The following is a 20,163-nucleotide window of genomic DNA, read 5'->3' on the forward strand; positions in this document are numbered from 1 at the left end:
AATGTCCCAAAGCTCATTTTAGCTAATAAAAATGCAATTTAAATTGCTGAGTTTCTGGTCTTATTTAATCTAAATTTTTTTACAACTTTAGAATATTAAAACGATTTCCAAAGTGAATTCGTATTTTATTATGAAAAACACAAACAAATGTTTTGCTTGTTCCTACTCTGTTGTTTTACAATTTCTATTGCTTGTATTTCACAAAATTGTTATTTTGATGGAGTTCAATATGGTTTGGGGTTTTTTGAATGAGAAATATATTTTGGGGGAAAAAAATCACCACATTACCTCATTCTAATTGCCACACTTAAAGTAATCATGTAAAATTGGAACATGTCTAAAATAATAACATACTTACCTCAACTTCTTTTTCAGTGAGTGGTGGGGAGCTAGAAATAAAAGTTTAAAAAATCACATTTTAATGAGTTTTTTCTCAAAAAACAAAGGTATTCTAATACTTAACTGAAAAGAACAACAAAATATATGTTTGAGTTTCTAGAGTTTCCCAATTCTTTTCAGTATTGATTACAATCAAGCAATGGTTTCTCAGAAGTTCTTCACCTCACGCATTCATTTATATAAAATAATGTATATAATAATTCCTTCACCATAAATGTTAAATATTTATTTCACCTGCACAGAGAATCCTTATTGACAGTTCAGATAAGTGAAGGCTCTGGTGGTTTTGATACATAACCATGTGTCTGAATGGAGGAATCATTTTTTGGCTAAGTTTGGAATTGTTTTAACGTCTTGAAAAGTCCAAATCAGTGAATTCACAAGTGAGTCCTTCAACTACGTTTGCAAAATAAACTCAGTTTCCCTAAAAAATTGTCACCTGCAGAAAAACTGCAGAACTTTTACATGCCCAAATTCTACCATTGGAAAGCGTCATCTGGCCTGATTATTTTCATGGGGGTGAGAAATAATATTTTCAATATGAGTTCTTATCTGCAGCAGGACTCCTGGAAACCAGGAGTGGAAAAATCTGTACAAAAACCTACTTGTAGCACGCAATTAAGGTTTAAGACTTCTTATGGAGAACTCTAAAATTAATTTTAAAATTTGGCCAGGTACTGGAAGCTGATGCATTCCCCAAAATTTTTCAGCAAATCTGTGTTACACATTTTAAAATGCAACAATTGATCTCCCTATGAATGGAGGGAAGGGAAGCTGGCTGGAGACCATTAGTGTGCCTTCTCCTGGATGATGTGTTTCCACTCCTAATGAGCTTTTACCTTCCTGGAAGCGATTTGTGCACTCGCAGTTTTCGCAGCAATACATCAGGAATGCTGGGCATGACGTCAGAGCTGTTCTTTGTCTCTTCCTCTTCAGTGGGGGAAGGGAGAGGTGAAGGGCCTAAAAACATTTCCAGATTTTAAAAAATTATGTTACTTGAAAAGTCAAACATTCTTTTCTGGACTATTTTAGCTGAGATTTTGTAATAGAATACTGTCATTTTCTAAGGCTTTAAATGCCACCTGCCAAGATGAAGTGCAGTGTAATGGACTATATACAGATTTTGTACACCATTTGTTGTTATAAATTACATCATGTAATTTGCATATATGTTTGCACTGTATGTTCATTGAAAGAGGATATAAAGGTTATACTTACATTCTACGATTCTGTCACTTTCATAAGGACCAAAACATGGCTAATATTTTTTTTATAGTTCACGTTACTTAGTTTCTGTACTTTCATTTTATTTAATTTCACATATATTAGTTCCCTTACCTCCTTCTGTCTTACCAGAATTTCATGAAGGACTCTCCTGTAGGAAAGGTAGATTCCCCAGTCTGAATCTCAGACTTGGGAAGGAATCTTTAAACAGTTCTCCCATTCCTAAGTTTAACAGAAGGATTTTTCGACTTGCAATGTAATTAGTGTGTAAATCTGGAGAGTATTAACATGAAAGATGGAACAGAATGGGAGATCCTATCCAGCTACATATTGGTTCTGTCAATTTGCTTTATATTAAAAAATTCCAGTATTTACATAAGAACAGTCACATGTATCCCCATAAAATCCAGCCTGACACCAGTGTCTCCAGAATGAATGCATTCCACTTATCTAGTGTAGATGCAAAGTTGTGTTTACTCAGATGGTGACAGTAACTTGTCATTGATAAAAACCATGATGGAGACAGTGCATTGGATTCATAACAGCAATAATCAACTATCTATTTCCTATTGTTTAAGCAAAGTTACCACTCCAGTTGAAAAGGTGGCTTCTCTGACAATGTAAGGAAGTAGGTCTCCCTAACAAATTAACTAAGAATTTGACCCCTTGCTTGTTTTCCCCACTGAGGACAAGGAGTTGACCCTTAAAGTTCTGGCTACCATTTAGATAACTTACTGGACTAGAAAAACCTTGTGATACTCATGAGATTCATGTTGAGAAGCTGGATAAAATAATACTTATCTTATTTACAATGTTTTCCTCAAGACTTCCAAACCTGCCAAAATTACGTAGCAGGCTGGTAAAATGGCAACTATTTTGTACCTTCAAACAGAGCCAGCTAAATAATTTCTGGGAAATTCTACATTAACAGAGTAACAGGAATAATATTATCAGATCTAAGATTCCAAAGATATAATCACTTTAATATAGAGGACAAGAAGCCTTTTTCATCTTTATTCATTCACACTGAAAATGACTCCATTTCCAGACATAACATGAAATGTAGTATCTCAACCATCTCTCAGTGACACAGGAATTTTAAGGCTCATGAACTAGTCCCAGTGAAAATGTATGAATTAGCAAAATGTACAGTACTAAAAAAGAATTGAAATTGTCTTAGGACTAAATTTTGGATAATCAGTTTAAGCCAGCTCCATTTCATTTCAGTTAATGTCACACTGAACAAGTTCTGAATTAACTACTTCCAAACAAATGTATAGCTTTGGTTTAAATATTTTAAATTTATATAGTTGATTTAAATATTTTAGCTAAACACTATTGCTATTTAGTTCTTCCACATGTTGAATTATCCTCAGGTTCATATCTTTGCTCCTTATTCTGAATCTTTTCAGATGCAGCTAGAGGCATCAAATCTTTTTTGCTTGTGCTAGATTGGAGAAAATATTAGGTGCCAGATTTCTTTTTCCTCATTTATGTAGAGCTTTAAGCCCTTTCCTTAAAAAAGCCTTTTCCTTTATTTTTCCTTAAAAATCAAAGAAATTGAGGTTAAAAAATCCCACTTACTGTAAGGCATATTTTTCCAATCCTTCAAACATATTTATGACTCTTTTCTGGCCTTACTTTTTCTGATTCACATTGACATGGAAATGTGGACCAGAAGTGAAAATGCCATTTCAGTACTTGCCACACATATACTAAAATAATAATAAAAAAAGAGAATAAAGCATCCCATCTCTCCCATCTCTTATTTATACTCCCAGGGATCAAATTCACCCTTGTGATAATATTTTGCAGAAGTTATATCCATTTAATCCATCACTGCTGAAATGTTTTTACAGAAAGTTACTGAAACTTCAGTCCTACAATATTAGGTACAAGCCAGACTCCATTCCACGTGTGCATCTTTTCACTTGGTTATAATAATACCTACAGTATCTTCTTGGTTCAAATCATCAAGAAATTGAGGTACTTTCCATTATTGGTGTCTCTTATTTATAATTTATTACTGTCTTCCATGACTGCTTCAACTATTATTGCAAATGAAGATTTTAAGACTTTTTCTCCTCACCCCCACATGATAGTCAGTTATAAAAATCAGTATATAGCAAACATTCCTTCCAGTTTCTATGATACTGCACCTTTTTCTTGTTCCACTGCTTCACTAAGTTCAGGAAGCTTAAGTCCAACTAAATTTTGATTTCTCATCAAAATATGCTCCTGTGAATAGAAACAATAATATTTCTAAGTAGCTGAACAATAAATTTCAATTTAAATATCCCTGCCACATGGACAGTAAATAAAATATTTGCTTTAGTTAATAAATATAATAGAGATATTTGCATTACATTACAGTCAGATGCTATACAACGTGGATACTCAAATTCACACACACTCTAGAATATTACATATTATTCTATGTAATAATAGAATAGGCATTATTTAGAAAAACTACTGGCCATGCAAATAAAGATTTGTGAAATGTGCTCCTTATTCAAGTAGATATGTAGAGCTTTGGTAAGCAAGAGCTTTAGTAACTGACAATGAAAAAAGCAGTTTTGGATATAGCCACAGTAATAACTAAGTACCCCAGATAACAGAAGAAATTCAGAAAATCCTACATATGAGACTTTGCCACTTTGACTTTGCTAAGACCAGAGTTTGGGATGATTCATTGTTACTGTGTTCTACCTCTGCTCCTTACAGGTAGGAAAAAATGCACTCTCAAGGATTAAACCTTGTTGCCTTATTTCTCCTTTTATAATTTTCTTTCATATTCTCACATGTTTACATTCACAAACACCTGTTTTTGTTTATAAGTAAACAATTCCTACCAAAGACAGAGCTCAAATCTTGCCTAAATGGAATTATAGATCATGGTGCAAAATTTTTTTTGTTCTCTTATTTGTGCTTAACAACTTCCAGGTCATTCAAAATGATAGAATTAAAGAATTATAGAATGGCTTGGGTTGAAAGGGACCCTAAAGATCATCTGGTTACAAACCATGGGCAGAGACACTTTTCACTATCCCAGGTTGCTCCAAGCCCCATCCAACACAAACCATGGGCAGAGACACCTTTCACTATCCCAGGTTGCTCCAAGTCCCATCCAACCTGGCCTTGGACACTGCCAGGGATGGGGCAGCCACAGCTTCTCTGGGCAGTCTGTGCCAGTGCCTCACAAACCTCACAGGGAAGAATTTCTCCTGTAATTATATGGCCCAAAGGTCCCTATAATCAAAACTTCCAGTACATATACATTAAGAATGTGTGTGTTATATCAACAGGAAAAGATGAATAATGAAGCTGCCGTTCCCAAACAATACAATGGGAATGAATTAACCAAGGTGCAGAATTTGAGGTTATCACCTGTCAGCCTTATATTCATCTTAAAATATTAACTATTGGGGGTTAAGAAAATATCCTTATTAGGCTGTTCAAGGAAGTACCTGCTGCTTCTTTTTTTTCTTTCAAAAGTCATTATTAGCAATAGAGATGTTCACTGCTTTCTTTTGGTGGTTTAACATTTAATGAAATTTCTGCTTTTTTTCTTAGGGTTTAATTCTTAAATTTATTAGTAACTTAGACAATTATTTAACAACAGATTAGTTAATAGATATTGCAGCCCAAGTCTATTCATTTAGAAGCTGACAAATTTGCAGCAGATTATAATTAGGAATTGTAAGTTTGGGCATGCTCTACATGCCCTTGCTGTCAGAAATGCCCAGTTCTATAGCTCTGAACATTTTGAGACCTTTTCTGAGAAGGTTCAATAACCATCTAATCATTACAAACCCTTTTCCTGTCCTCTGAGATCTTGCAAATGTAAACATGCAAGAGCACATGCACATGTACACCTTGAAGTAGCACAGTGCACTTGATGCATACCTGAAGAGAGCTAAGAAATAGAGTAATTCCATGGAATTTACTTACAAGTTACAGTTTAGTAAAGTTGCAAAGAAAAAACATTATACAATCCTGTACTGATTATGCTGAAACTGTTTCCCATTGTCTCACTGTATGTTTCTTGCAGTGATAAAAATAATACTAAACATGTTGAAAGTTTAGCAGGGTATGAAAATGACTTTTTATAACAGGATACAGCTGATGACAGGACTTACCTCTCTGAGCTTCGTCAGCTTCTGCATTCGAACTGGCTGAACTTGGATTTGAAGGTCTTTGAATGCTTTTAACTGATTGCTGGATTTATTACCAAGAAAGCTTTTATCTTCCTCAGATGATAATTTTAAAGGGGTTTTCTCTTTCTGTCCAGGCTCCAAGCTATCCCAGGACACAGCCCGTAATAAAGGAGGACGCAGTCCACACAGTTTAAATTCTGGTTTACATGGAATTTTATGGTCTCTCATTTCTGGAACAGGAATTTTTAGCTTTGAGTCCATATTTCCTATTCCTGGTCCTGGTAGATGGGTTCTTAAAGGAACATCATTTTCTTTCCCTTTCTTGAGGAATGATTTTCCAAGTTCATTTTCACAAACATTCATGCAAGTATTAAGAGACATTCTGCCACCATCACCAGCTGAAGGGGAGAGTTTAGGTAAAGTATCCATATGTTTACGTGGATCAAAGTTTTCCTTTTGGTCTGAGAGCTTCTCTTTGGAGTTTTCAAAGCCAGCAGAACGAGGAACCAGCCTTCCCTGAGAAATCTTTCTTTGATCATTCTGCCTTCGATCAATTAATCCTTTTGCAGCATTCTGAAAATACAGGGACACACATGAAACAGAGACTCAAGTCCAGATTCCTCTTTTCTCCTGCCCAAGGACAGATTTTCATTGTAAAAAGCCATTTCCTTTTCAGTGACATTTGCTTTTGAATATGTGATGTTGACAATAGAAATAAATTTTAAAAGGCACTTAAAGAACACTGAATTTAGAATCTCCTCTCTGAACTTATGAGTTAACCTCTCCCATTCCAGAACCCATCACATCAATCCTCCTAAAGCCAAGCTCCTCAGCATGCTAATGTCATGGAAAGTCTAAACCACTGACATACACCAAAATGGCTATAGTAGATATTTTTACTTTACTTATGAAGTTATTTAGTGTATTGATTTTAATTGAGCTGGGGCAGGGTGCATGATAGGATGGAAAGATCAAGTGGTAAGCTCACTGTCCTCTACTACTTTTGCAGGGGCTTCATAATTTCTTAGAGCAATGTAATTTTCTTTTCACCCAGTGAACAATCTTTCAGCATTTTTAGTCCCATCAGCAAGTCATATGTGTGCTAAGACAAACCAGCAGACTTTGTTCAGCTCTCAATGTGAAATACTTACCTCTGCAGTTTGCTTGTCATCCTCTTTCACAATTCTGTTATTCTAGCAAAAAAAAAAAAAAAAAAAAAAAAAACCTGCTTACAAGGTTCTGTTTCACACCTATGCTACAAACACTAGATATAGATATTAATGGCTGAACTTTGAATCTCATAATTTTTACATTGTTTGTTGTATTTATTTGTGAAGTAACTTTAGGGATTAGCTTTTTCATAGATGAGGGTTATATTGCATCTTCTTCTATTTTCTACACTTAACATATCTTCATGATATTACAGGTCCTGTTACTTCATAGATTTCTGTCTTCAGGCTAAATATTTATTTGTCCCTTGCTATACAGAGAAAACACAAGTAATCCAATTTTGGTCTATAAAATGGTATTCAAAATACACAATTTTCGTCAGGGACTAAAAGGGCAGCATATTATACTATAGCACTGTAATAATCAGGTTATTGCACAGACTATTCAGCCCTTACCTGCCCTGGAGATACTGACTCAATACTAGTGGTTGTGCATGCATCCAACCCTGAAAGATACACACATAATTAGGGCATATCCTGATATTTTACTCAAAACTTTTACTACTATAGCATTAACAAACACCTATGTGCACAGTTTCCCATAATACATGAAGGACAAGAATTCAAATGTCATAAAATACTATTAGAAAAGGAAAAAAAAACCACATAGCAAGTAAAAGATCATTAAATCTTCTCAAAACTCTGTTATTCATAAAATTAAAAAAATAGAACATGTGAGCTTGCAACACCACAGAAATAAAAGTATTATAAAAACACCTATATGCAAAAAATACATTTTGTATGCATTAAGGAACTTATCATATTCAGGACTAGATGCTTAAATTTACTCCTCTCAAGAAACACTAAACAAATACTTGTTTGGTGAGCTTTTATAAGTTAAAATTTGAGCCTGCAAATGATTGGATTTGATGATCTTAGAGATCTTTTTCTCCCTTAATGATTCATGATCATTTTACCTGATGGAAGTGGAAGAGTGAGAGAGTTGCTCCAAGATGCTATGGGTGAAACTTTTAGACTAAGAGTAGGGGAAACTGCTTCATTAGAACACAGACAAAAACAAAATGAAAAGGTGATTTTACTTTCTAGTCTTGTACCTTCTGTATTTTTAGAATTCAGATGAGATTAAAACATCAATATCATAGACAGTCATGTGTTTGTCCAGAACCTGACAAGTCATTTTAATTGCCAGGTTGTACTTGGCAATTTGGAGTTTAGAGTGTCACATTTTATACTTATCAAAAATGGATAAATCTCTATTGATACAGGAACTCCGTGTTCTCCTCATTTCCTCTGGTACTGTAAGCACTGAGGAGACACAGCACAAGAGAAGATTCATGAGGAATTTAGGAAAAAGAAGAGGTGATGTATAGTTGCAGAGGGTTTTTTTTCCCCTCCAGAGAGTGCCAGGCTAATTGCAAGACAGAACTTTGTTTGAACTGGCATTTCAAAGCAAAATGAAAGTCCTATTTCATGGTAAAATGGTATTATGTTCCAGTTTTCAAACACTTCATATAAAAGGAAAAATCATTTCAATTGACATTCTAGAACAGAACATTGTATTCTGCTGTGTTTAAAGGAGTATCTGGTCCATTTAGCTTAGTTTATGGCCACGTTCAGAGTAAGAGGAAGTGTCATTGTGTCTGGAGGGAATGTTTTTTCAGCAGAATGAATTCTAGCCACTAGAATTTAACTTAAACAACAATTTGTGAGCATTTTTCACTTTAAAATAGAAATACTTCATGCTCTCTTGTTACACTGTTTGCAGTATAACTTTACACCATTGTACCCTGACACATGTGGGTACATGGATGGGTCATTTCTGTTTTATGTGGAACCTTGTGGAGGACATGAGGAATTCTGACCTTCAAATGAACCAAGTGTATGGCAACAGCAGCAATGTACAGATTACAGGAGACGTTTGCCTTTAGAGATGTTTAAAGGAGACTATAAAATCTGTTTTTCAGGATCTGCTCCTACCTGTGGGTGACTCTGAGAGGCTGCTTCTTGACTTTCTGCCTCTGCGTGTTAGGAACCTCTCACTCACTTTCTTTGCTTCTTCTAACAATTCAAGGTTCTTCTTTTTGTCTTCTTCTGATATTTTGACATCTGGTAGTGGATCATTCACCAGATCAATCACATGACCACTATTGTCTGTGCAGAAAATGTCAGAATTAGAGCTGGACCTTCCATTTCCAGTTATATTGTGGCATGTGAGAGCAACAAGTTCAAAACCAGACTGTAAATTTACAGCTATAAATTTAGCTTTGAGCTTGCATGTAACAAAAATATAATGTCTGCTTATTTCTTATGTTGTTACAATCTCCAGCTTAGAGCAAGTCCTCAAAACCACAGGTAACCCACTAAGATTAATTCACTGTGATTAAAAATTCTCTGAATATGTGAAACTGGCTTTCCCAGCTGTGTCTCCAATGCAGTTTTTCTCATTTCTAAATAAAAGTCGCATTAAATCCACCTCAACTAACAGTAATGGCATTTCTGTTGTAGACTGAGCTTCATGGCATTTTCATGTTCAGTTTTTCAAGGCTAAGAACCCACAAACTGACCCAGCAAAGATTTATGCACAATAGTTTTAACAATTCATTTAACACTCCATTAATCTGTGGCATTTAAATTGGTTGAAAACACTAAAATTTGAGCACCAATTTTTACAATTCTCCAGCCTTTGATGCAGCAAAGAAGGCAGGCAGTTGTCAGAAAGGCCCTTTCTGTGTGAGTCAGTATAAATGGCTTTTATGAGCATCTAAAGAACAGCTTGGATGTGGGGGAGGAAAGTCATCAGGTAATATAAGGAAAATATTTTAAAAATTGACAAGAGCCATTACAGAATCATCAGTTTTCAGAAAAGCTAAGGACGTAAGCAAGCAGCAAAAACTCAAGGGTTTTTTGTTTGTGGGTGTGGAATTGTTTCACTATTGGTTTTTGATTGATTTTTTTGAGGGGGAGGGAGAAGTCCTTTGTCTGTAATTTCCTTAAATTTAGTTCCATTTCAAGGATGTCAAAAACCATACTTACAGACTGAATATTCTAAAGCAATCTATTTTCAGTGAAATATCTGTTTTGGTTTAAACTCAGATTTGTGTGTTGGAAGTTTGAGAGACAGACTTCCCATGACACTTTCCATGTGCCAACAAAAGAGAAGCTCAAGTGCAGCAAAACCAGTATTTTGTATTCTACAATAAATAAAGCATGTATACGTTGAACCTTCGAAGATGTTAAGCTAATGCACCAATTAACAACTTTCTGAAAGTAACTCTAATTGGTCTGCATGCAGTCCACTTACAAATTCATGGTCACAATCCAACATTCCAGCAGCATTCCCTGTGCATGCATTACACAGTGTGCACAGAGAAAAAAATTGTGGTCAATAGTCAGACTCTCTATATAGGTTTCCCTTGCATGTCACATTTTCTGAGAATACATCCTAGCTGGAAGGAATAATCACTTCTTACCAACAGAAGTCAGTGAACTTGTTGAATTCCTGGTGGCACGGTTAGAATGTCTCCTATGAGGACTCCGAGGCCTAGAGAGAAAAGTGAAAAAAAAAAATTATGGGAGTATGGCACCAAAAAGAGGTCCTAATTACCTATTAAAATTAATATTAAAAAGAAAGCCCTTTGATTTAAAAATGAAGACAAAAAGCATTTCTTGCAGTTCCTCTCACCTGCAAACAACTGGAAAATGGAGGAGATTGCAGAAGGAAGGAAAATTGGAGAAATTGATCTGACGAACTTTCTATTAATCTCATTCACTGTGAACCTGACTTCTCAGAAAAAAACCCTACATTTCTTTGGATTATTACCATGACTTAAATATCATTAAGAATGGCATATAGCAAAAAAACCCACAAAACCAAAATCAACCAACCAAACCCACCAAAAAAACCCCCAAAAAACCAACCACCAACAAAAAACCCCAAAAACTTAGTCTTTCTGAATTTTTAGTACTTCTTAAAAATAAATTTTATAGCTAAAATAATTCCTTAGGCTCACACATTTACACTCCCATAGGATCCTTCTAAACTGCAAACCAGGTAAGTCTCAAACAACAGCAGAAATGTAAATACTGATCCTGAAAATAATTCTGCTTTTGAATGGCTGCATATAAATTCTGACTCTAATCTTGAGGTTTGGAGAAGCACACTTTTAAAAATACAAACAAATTATAGATTTACAAAATATATTTTCTGATATGTTTTTTCCCCATATTTTAAGTTTAGTGGCAGGTGATTAAAATTAAAAAGCCCAGGCCAGGAAGTATGCTTTATCAGAATAAATAAAATAACCCTAATTCAACTGAAAACAGAATTGAATTTTTCAGCTTCAAACAGGATAACTGTTTCTAGTCAATTACTTACTTCCACTTATACTTAACCTCAAGGTGGTATTCTTGTCCCATCTATGTGAACAGGCCCAAAACTGTTTCAAACCCCATTGCATTACAGTGCTCAAACTAGATATTTACATTGCCCAGCTCAGTGAGTGGGATTGCCAGGCTCAATATTCTGTGTAACTCTACTCTTTTACTCTCAATTATATTTCTGTTCCTCAACCTCCCATCCCAAACACCACCCTCAAAATGCAAAGGCAATATGACCAAATCACAGAGATGCAGCATTAATACTTTCATACACCATACATTTCAGAGCAATGTTTCAGAAACACAGCCCCTGACATTTATGGATGGATTGGTAATGTATTATACAGTACCTGTTAACCAGATTTTTATCAATTTCTACATCTGGCGTGACAGCATTCTCTGGAAGAACAATAGAAGGTGTGCTGCATGTTGTCCCTTCAACAGTTGTTTCCTGAATGGTGGGTGACAAATATAAAAATGTAGTTAAACAGAAATTCAAACCACTGAACATTGACTGTGTGTGTGGAAAACAATGTGTATTTCTCAATTTACCTAAAAAAGAAAAAGTAATTGAAATAAGATATAATTAACTGTAGTTTGACAAAAGAAATGTGAAGTAGAGGTCTATACTTTAATTACTCAAAAGACACAATGGAGATGTGGAATATCTGTTTTCTTTAAAAACTTTTAATGCATGCAAGCTAAATTCAATAAGCATGGAGCTAATGAGAAAGCTTTAAAAAGGCAGTCTGGTTTTACACACAGCAAACCATTCCTCGAGTGAAGTACGTGTCCAAGAGTTCAGTGAGTTTATGAGCTGAATGCAAGAGTGAAAAGCAGATCTGTATAATAGGGCTAAATTAAGCACACAAACCCTCCAAATGATAGTAATGTATAATGAAAGCTGGAATAAACACAGTATTGACACTCAAAATCTCAGAAAATAATTTTATCTTGCTAAGAGCTCCACATGGTTTTCCCTCAAATTACTTGGAAACATGTTGAAGAAATAGATAATTTAAATATTTAATAAAACATAATTTTTAAGTGCTAAAAGAAACTGCCAAGCTGCTACTGAATATGAATATGTGCTTGCCTGCTTAAAAATGAGAGCTTGCCTCAAGAATTAAAGTCACACCTGCATAATTATACCATTCAGCTGAAGAAAAGGAATCCATTTCCTGTGACATATCACAAGTGGAGATGCATCAGGTTGGCATGAATTAATGTGGATGTCTTATATGTGGTGAGAAAATGATTACTTCTACCCCAAGCACTGTGTTCAGATTAAAACCAGAAAACAGCTGAAGGGAAAGCTTCCCAGCAGTAGCAGTGGACTGCTGTCAAGTGCCTTGTAAAATTTAAAGAATAACTTGTAAATTCTCAAATCCTAATTGCTTCTGCTAGGCACTGATATATATAAGAGTTTTGTTTTAGTTTGTTATTTGCAGTTTTCAATTTTCTTGAAACTACATCCCAAAGCTTTCACAAGAAATTTGTAAGGCAGGTAAGAAAAATCTGTTGCAATAGCACTAATTCGGGCATTAACAGAATGAAACATGTAATAAGTCACAGTTTAGCAAGTCAGGTTTAGACTCTGGAAGTGTTCCAGGCCAGGTTAGGTGGGGCTCTGAGCTAGCTGGTCTGGTGGAAGGTGTCCCTGTCCATAACAGGGCAGTTGGAGCTGGATGACCTTAAAGATCCCTTCCATCCTAAGCCATTCTAGTCTATTCCATTAAGAAGCTGGCTCTTACTTGACTGCTAATGTCTGACATTTACCATAGAACTCCTTGCAACATGTCTCCCAGTGCTGCATTTTATTCTTGGTGAAATAACACATTTTCTGATCAAGTAAAAGGACTGTAGAATACTTGGGAAATGGCATAATACTAAAAGATATGGCATAACCCTTCTACCTCTCAAAGGCAATGAAATATGGCTTGATTTGGACATCTGAGTTAGGATTCTTGATTCTACTGTAAATATCATAATTTTTTTACTAATTTTTTTTTTTCAAGCAGCTTCACACTTCCATACTCTTAATTCTCATATGAACTTCCTTGGCAAGTTCACTATGTCAGTCACAGGAGAGCAGGATGGGGAACCTGCCAAGAAAACACTGTGAAGATTTAAATTTAGGAAAAATATCCTTGCAATTCTGAAAATGTTAAAATCCCAAAGCATATGTGATTCAAATGCACAAGTGACACTTTATGACAATAGCTTGAAAGCATTTTTTAGTAATATCCTTGAAAATGTTAAAAAGTGACAATATATTTTTGTCAATGCCAAAACTCAGGTGACTCCGCTGCTTGGAGGGCAAATCAGCTGAATACACATGTACAGTGTTTATACTAATCTAATGACTGCCAGAAAGCAAAAACTTCTGAATGATGTAACATCAGCCTTGAAGTCACTCAAGCCCATTTTAGGACTCTAAAAGCAGCTCATTAAAAAGAAGAAAAAAAAAAAAAAAAAAAAAAGACAAGCCCAGAAAAAAATGAGTTTGCAGTCAAGGCTAGTTCAGGTCAGGTAGAAAACGTTAATCCTGGTCAGCAGCTACAGGAGTTCAGCATCTACACAAGTGAAACCTCATGGCCCCCTGCACTGTCCAGGAGAGGGGCAAGAAGAGCCAGAGCAGGAAGCTCTTTGCAGGGCCAGCTGGCTCCAATCAAAAGGAATTGTTATACACTGAGGAGTGCTCAGGCTGCTCTACACAGGCCTTGGAAGAGAAGCTTTAACAGGAAGCTTGAGCTGCCTCACAACAGTGCAGTGTTGTACAACTGCACAGAGATGTCACAGAAGATTTCCATCACCTTCTTATTTGTGTGCCTTTAACTCTGCTCTCTTGGGAGCTTCCAGACTCATCTGCTCCTCAGCTATTCCCAACAGTTGCCTCATCTCCTACTACCAGTGGTTCCCTGCTACTCAAGTCTTTGCTTCCTTTTTGTCCCAAGCCCTCCCCTCCACAAAAATTAGGGTAAAATTGACTCCACCTCTCAGGTGGCTCAGGTGGGAACTGCTCCATAAGGGTGACCAGGAGCCATCCAGACTTGCAGGGAGGCATGTGCAGGGCTGAGAGGGTGGCACAGGCAGTTTGGTCCATTACAGAACAGCCACGAGGATCAGGGATGGAAGTAGAACCTCCAGACATTCTGGCTGTTAAGTCCTACCAGGCCCTCACTAAGCATACAGAGAATGTGCTTTTGAAAAGCCTATAATCCAGACAAATTTGGATGATTTTTACATTAACGGGATGGTGAGGGGAAAAGGAATACAATGATACTCTGCTGAAAGACCTACCATGGCAGGCAGACAGGTGACAGAGCTTCACTGTATAACACCTAAATTCTTTCAAGCACTGGGGAAAAAAACCCAGAACAACAAAAAATCAGGAAACAAAACCCTCTGCCACCTGGCCATATTCTTAGATATTAATTAAAAGTCTGGACTGAACTTCAGAAAAACCCAGGCTGCTGTAAGAAATACTGAAATGAAAACTCACATTTGTTTTCTCAAAATGATTTTGAAACACAGAACTCAAGTCTTCCCATAATGTAAAAGCATGATCATACTTGAAGCATGCAGAAAGCTACATGTGATACAAGGTTAATTTTCTTTTTGTCAGAACTGTTTTGCAATCTGTGTGCATTTGGGCATGCAGAAAAAAAGTGGGGGAAAACCTCCTGAAACAGAACAAGGAAGTTGTTAGACACTAGACAGCACTCTAGACGAGATGAAATTCCAGACTTGGAAAATTATGTTGAGTGGCAGAAAACAAAATCACCAGCTTTTAGCTCCTTCTGATGCCCTATCCTTGCTTGCAAGTCCTTATCTCACAATAAGCTGTTTTACTTAGAGTGACTTACAGTCATGCTGTAGAGCTTGACTTGCATCAAGAGCCAAGAGTGACAACAGCTATGAACAAGATCAAGTTTTCACAACACTGGTTAGTGGCAAACCTTAAATAGGCTTATGAGCCGTGTGTTGGTAAAAATCACTCCACTGTGTTTTTGGGCCTAAAAATAATCACTTATCTAAAATGAAGCATTTTGCACAGTGAACTGATTCATGAACTATCACATTACCACAGTTCATTTAAGACCTACGTCTAAAAGGCCTGGAAAATGTAATAAAAATTTAATGCTTTTATATTAGGAGGTTGGAAATTTTCATTTCTCCCACTTGACAAGCACATTCAGGATTAGAATCACTGATGTCTGCTAGATTTTCATATTTTTCATCTCTGGGTATGGTTTATACAGCAAATCTTTTGTACAAAAACACTTCTCACATAGGTGAGTTAAAAAATTCCAATAAAATCATCTTCAGCTAATAGATGTTATCAGATGGTAGTCTTGATGAACTTGTATCCAAGTGGGATGTTTGTCTTAAGGCAGGAAATTAACACTCAGCACCATGTGCAGTTTAGATGGAAGGCAGGACAAATCAGTGCAGAGCTCACTGCTGGCAATATTTTCCAGCAATGTTGAAGTAGCGGATGTTTTCACCTAAAGTCTGGAATGTAGTGTCCCCAAACCTAATGACAGTGTCACATCTTTAACTGAGGACGTGCCAGACTCTTTCTTTACAACAGTTTGCATAAAAACTAACAATTTGAATAACCTGTGATTTCTTAATCACAGTAAGGTTCTTTACTTCAGCTAAGCCAACAACTGACAAAAAATCCAACCCCAGTTTGTTAAAGTATGAAGATACTTTTTGTTTGTGGTATAGATTACTGAAAATGGGGAAGACCCATCTGTTATTGACTTTTTATGTTTATCTGGAATGAAAACATGTAAAAACATGTAGATGCCATGCAAATTTGAAGCAAACTGATGAAATGCCTGTGGAACACCCAGCTGCCTCTGCATAGCTCCAGTGTATGTTCATCTACTGCTGTGGCAAATAAAGCACTGAGAAAGACTGCAAACCAAAAATGCCCATTTCCATCTTTCACACACAAGAGTTGCATAACATCCTCTATATCTGTAAAAACAACACTAGTTGTTGAAGTGCAAGCCTAAGTTCTGTTCTCAAAGTTTAAAGTTTTATTTAATAACATCAGAAAGGACATTTTTGGACAGCTTTGATATATGTCTGTCTGTTCTGAACCATTTATAAGCCTCCAGTTCAAAATGATAAACAACTGCTTGAGCAATTTAAGTTCTCATCCCTTAGGCTATTAAATATTTGAGGAACTCAAAGGACTTCAATTGAAGGACCACCCATAGCTTCGTCAATTAAGCAAAACACCCTAATACAGAGCAACAAATAGATTTGATTTTATAAACCCCTAAATAAACACAAACATGTTTCAGCCTCAGTTTCCAGCAAGTGTCAGAAAACACCTTTGTAAGTAAGAGAGCTTACTTTGGCTGGAGGAGAGCTGTTGTGCTGGGCCTCTTTTGCTTGTCCCTTGTCTTCAGGTAAGGTTGGCATGGTGGGCAGCGTGAAGCACGTGGAGCTGCAAGGTTGACTAAGAGGATCATGCACTGCTGGCAGTATCTGTTTCAAGTTAGCCTGAAGGCATAAGCTCTGGGAGGCCTCGTGATCTGCAGGCTGGGTTAGATGCCAAAAATACAAATCAAATCCATTTAAAACTCTACGCTCAAAAACTGAGATCACTTTACAATAATAAACAGTATTAAGGTTTAAATTAAAAATGCTATCTTGTGTTTTATTAACTCAAGCTTTCAAGGTCAAGTATAACTTAGCAAATGCATTCAAAACAGACAACCTTCTGTTCTTATTGCAATTTCCATCTCTTTCCTCCATTTTACAATTTTCATTTGTCACTATGATGTGACCAAACTGCCTTTTCTAAATATCCCCTAAGAAGTAAACAGCATCCTGCTATCATACCCTGGATATCACAGAACAGCAGAATGGTTCAGGTTTGAAGGGACCACAGGGGTCATCTGGTCCAACCTCCCTGCTCAAGCTGGGTCATCCCAGAGCTCATGGAACAGAATTGTATCCAGAAAGTTCTTGAACATCTCCAGTGAGGGAGACTCCACAGGTTTTCTGGACAATCTGTTCCAGTGCACAATCACCTGCACAGTGAAGAAGTTTTTCCTCATGTACACCTGGAACTTCCTGAGCATCAATTTCTGCCCTTGCCTCTGTCCTGTTGCTCAATACCATCAGGGAGAGTCTGGATCCATCCTCGGACACCTGCCTTCAGATACTGAGAGACATTGCCAGGATCCCTTCTCAGTCATCTCTTCCATAATATGCCTTTTAGTGACTAATAGCCTTAATGCTACACAGCATGATCTCAGAGGACCAAAACTTGAACCCTAGAGGGTGGCACTTCTCCTTTGAGCAAGGTGAATTGTGAAAAGACTTGGTGTACTTCTGCACAAGACAACAAGGTGCAAGACGCTTCCAAAGCAAAACAGCAGAAATGCCCAAAGAAGGAAAAAAAAATCACTACCTATTAGCTGAGAAAATTCTCATAATTAGTATCAAGGGGAGGCAATTATTCACGAGGGTAACATCAGCATGAAAGCCTGTACCAAAGTCCGAGGATCAGCAGCGCAAAGCACAAATCAGTCCTTAGAGTGGCAGTGGGTGGGTTGCAATACTTACTGTGACACCTGCCCAGGAATCAGGGAGCAGTGCTCATCAGTGTCCTCTCATGAATGCATCACCGCGCTCCCCTGCGGTGCCTGCAGGTCACACACACGCAGCTGAGGCCACCTGCTGCACACTCTGTGTCTCCACTAGGAACTGCTGATTACTGCGTTGGAAATGAACCTGCTACAGTTTTCCCTGCCATTTCAGGGGTGGGCAAAGAAATGTATTGAGGAACGTGTTGGTTTTTTGATGTTGCCAATTGCATTTGTCAAAATGCATCTGTTGCTTTAAAATAAAAGCAAAAAGAGGCAAAACCATTTACAAGAAACACTGATGCAGTCTCAGTAGTGACAAGTGCCTCACCTCAGCTCTCACGGAAGAAAATCTGTGTTGTAAAACCTACAGAATGCATGGAAACTTAGGACTACAGAAGCAGCTAAGACTCATGCTTTTATTATGTTCATTTCACATTACGTTGGAAACTTAATTTTCTCTTTCACTACATGAGAAATACAAGGCTCTCTCACATGATAATGCAGAATGAACAGATTGTAAAAATGATCCTACACAAGTATTGGTGTGTTCAGGAAAAAATAATTATATCATTGCAGTTCCTCAGTAACAGCTCTAAAAAAGATGCAGAACATGTGACATCATTATGAAGACCAAGATACAGACTCTTTTTGAACAGTGGGTATAAGGATTTTTCAGAGCAGTGCATGCTGTAGGGACAGCATGTTTCAAGCTTTTCTGGACATTTTTGTACCTGTTACAGGTGATTTTCTAACTTTACAAAAGTGGTAGTTCATGTTTGTATCATGATTTTACCCACCTCTGACTTCAAAGAAAAGTAGAAAAAACTTTCTAAGAATAAAATCTTTTAAAATGGCTATTAAAGCAAAACAATTAAAGTCCCTATTAGGATGGAAAAGGGATATTTATGATTATGTATATTTTAATAAATCCACAGATTGGACAGATACTGAATTTCTGAGTGTTTCAACAATTAAGTTTTTTTGTATCAAACTCAGTCACCAAAAATGAGCAACCCATGAAGCTGAGATGGAAACAAGGTAACTAAAAAAAGTAACAGACTTTCTTTTCATCTCTGTAACAAAAACCTGACATTTTACAAAATTTCTGAGTTTGTAAGAACCCAAATTCGAAATTGAAAAAAAAAAAAGGAAAAAAATCTGGCTATTTATCTAATCCCTCTTAGTGTTTGCCTTATGAATTTATAATGGTTCTGATACATTCAACCCAATGCTGGGCCTGAAAAATCAGGAATGTTTCAAGTCATGGCCAAAGCATGTTTGCAGTCCTACACGGAACTGTAGAAACTATTGCAAAGTGGTTTATTCCCAGTCTTAGCTGAGTTCTTAGTACATACTAAATTTTAAAAGTATTGCAACTTATCTTGAAACAAGAAAGAGCTATTAAGCACATCAAGTTTCAGTTCATTGTTCAGATCTAAAAAGAAAAAAAAAAAAAAAAAACAAAAAAAAAAAAAAAAAAACTTTAAAAGAAAAAAAAATAAATCAGCAGGCTTGTCTAAGAATAGAAAGGGACAAATCCTGAGCTGTGTTGTCCTAGAGATGCAGCACAGAAAGTACAGCCAAGGGAAAAAGGAGGGTAGAAAGATGAATTTATGCCACCTTAACAACCCCCAGATTTGGAGTGGATTGAGTTCAGGCTGTCTCTGACACAATTAGAACCCTACTCTGATTTCCTTACAGAGATATCTTGCAAATAGGAATAAGCTTCAAATCTCTGTACTGATCAGTAGGAAAATTTCTTCTTCTGACTTGCCATTTTTTCCTAGTACCACTCCAGAAAATCCCAGTGCTGAGAACTATATTGGAGCAGTGAAAGCTTACACATAATTATTCATATTCTTAGGCTTCTTGAATCAAACACCATCTCTGCACACCTTAACTGCATTGCTGCAGTCCACTGCACTGCCAAAGTGAGGGGCACTACATTTTGGTATTTCAGTATAAGGATGTAGTTCAATTAATAAACTATATGATTTAGAACTCTAAAATTATTAACTTTCAGTCTGAAAGCTTAATTTTAACCTGTGCAGTGTTCTTAAAGTCAGTAGTCCATATTTTTTAAAGACTATGAAGCTTACCAGCACAAATATAATATATTGTAAATGCAAGTGGATACACCATGCCCTGCAATGAGTTCTGCCATTTTCTGATCAGTTACTGTCTTCCATACTGGTA

At 36.5% G+C, this 20,163-nt stretch overlaps 1 protein-coding gene across 8 annotated transcripts in view; it reads right to left on the reverse strand.

The window, feature by feature from the left end:
* Positions 1 to 20,163, reverse strand: part of IRAG1 (inositol 1,4,5-triphosphate receptor associated 1) — a 93,827-nt gene that overhangs the window by 14,741 nt on the left and 58,923 nt on the right. For 7 of the 8 annotated variants that reach the window (XM_041415231.1, XM_041415224.1, XM_041415229.1 and 4 more), the window contains 11 exons: positions 17,945 to 18,127; positions 16,724 to 16,912; positions 11,698 to 11,798; positions 10,441 to 10,511; positions 8,948 to 9,121; positions 7,406 to 7,455; positions 6,932 to 6,973; positions 5,763 to 6,353; positions 3,783 to 3,861; positions 1,239 to 1,359; positions 359 to 389 (listed from right to left, as the gene is read on the reverse strand). In XM_041415231.1, coding sequence (XP_041271165.1) covers positions 359 to 389; positions 1,239 to 1,359; positions 3,783 to 3,861; positions 5,763 to 6,353; positions 6,932 to 6,973; positions 7,406 to 7,455; positions 8,948 to 9,121; positions 10,441 to 10,511; positions 11,698 to 11,798; positions 16,724 to 16,792 — 1,329 coding nt within the window. In that variant the 5' untranslated portion in view covers positions 16,793 to 16,912; positions 17,945 to 18,127. The remainder of the gene's footprint in view (positions 1 to 358; positions 390 to 1,238; positions 1,360 to 3,782; positions 3,862 to 5,762; positions 6,354 to 6,931; positions 6,974 to 7,405; positions 7,456 to 8,947; positions 9,122 to 10,440; positions 10,512 to 11,697; positions 11,799 to 16,723; positions 16,913 to 17,944; positions 18,128 to 20,163) is intronic. The other variant, XM_041415230.1, reaches the window with a different exon arrangement.

Source organism: Onychostruthus taczanowskii, unplaced genomic scaffold (genome assembly GCF_017590055.1).
Source record: "Onychostruthus taczanowskii isolate IOZ18803 unplaced genomic scaffold, ASM1759005v1 scaffold49, whole genome shotgun sequence".
Taxonomy (NCBI): domain Eukaryota; kingdom Metazoa; phylum Chordata; class Aves; order Passeriformes; family Passeridae; genus Onychostruthus; species Onychostruthus taczanowskii.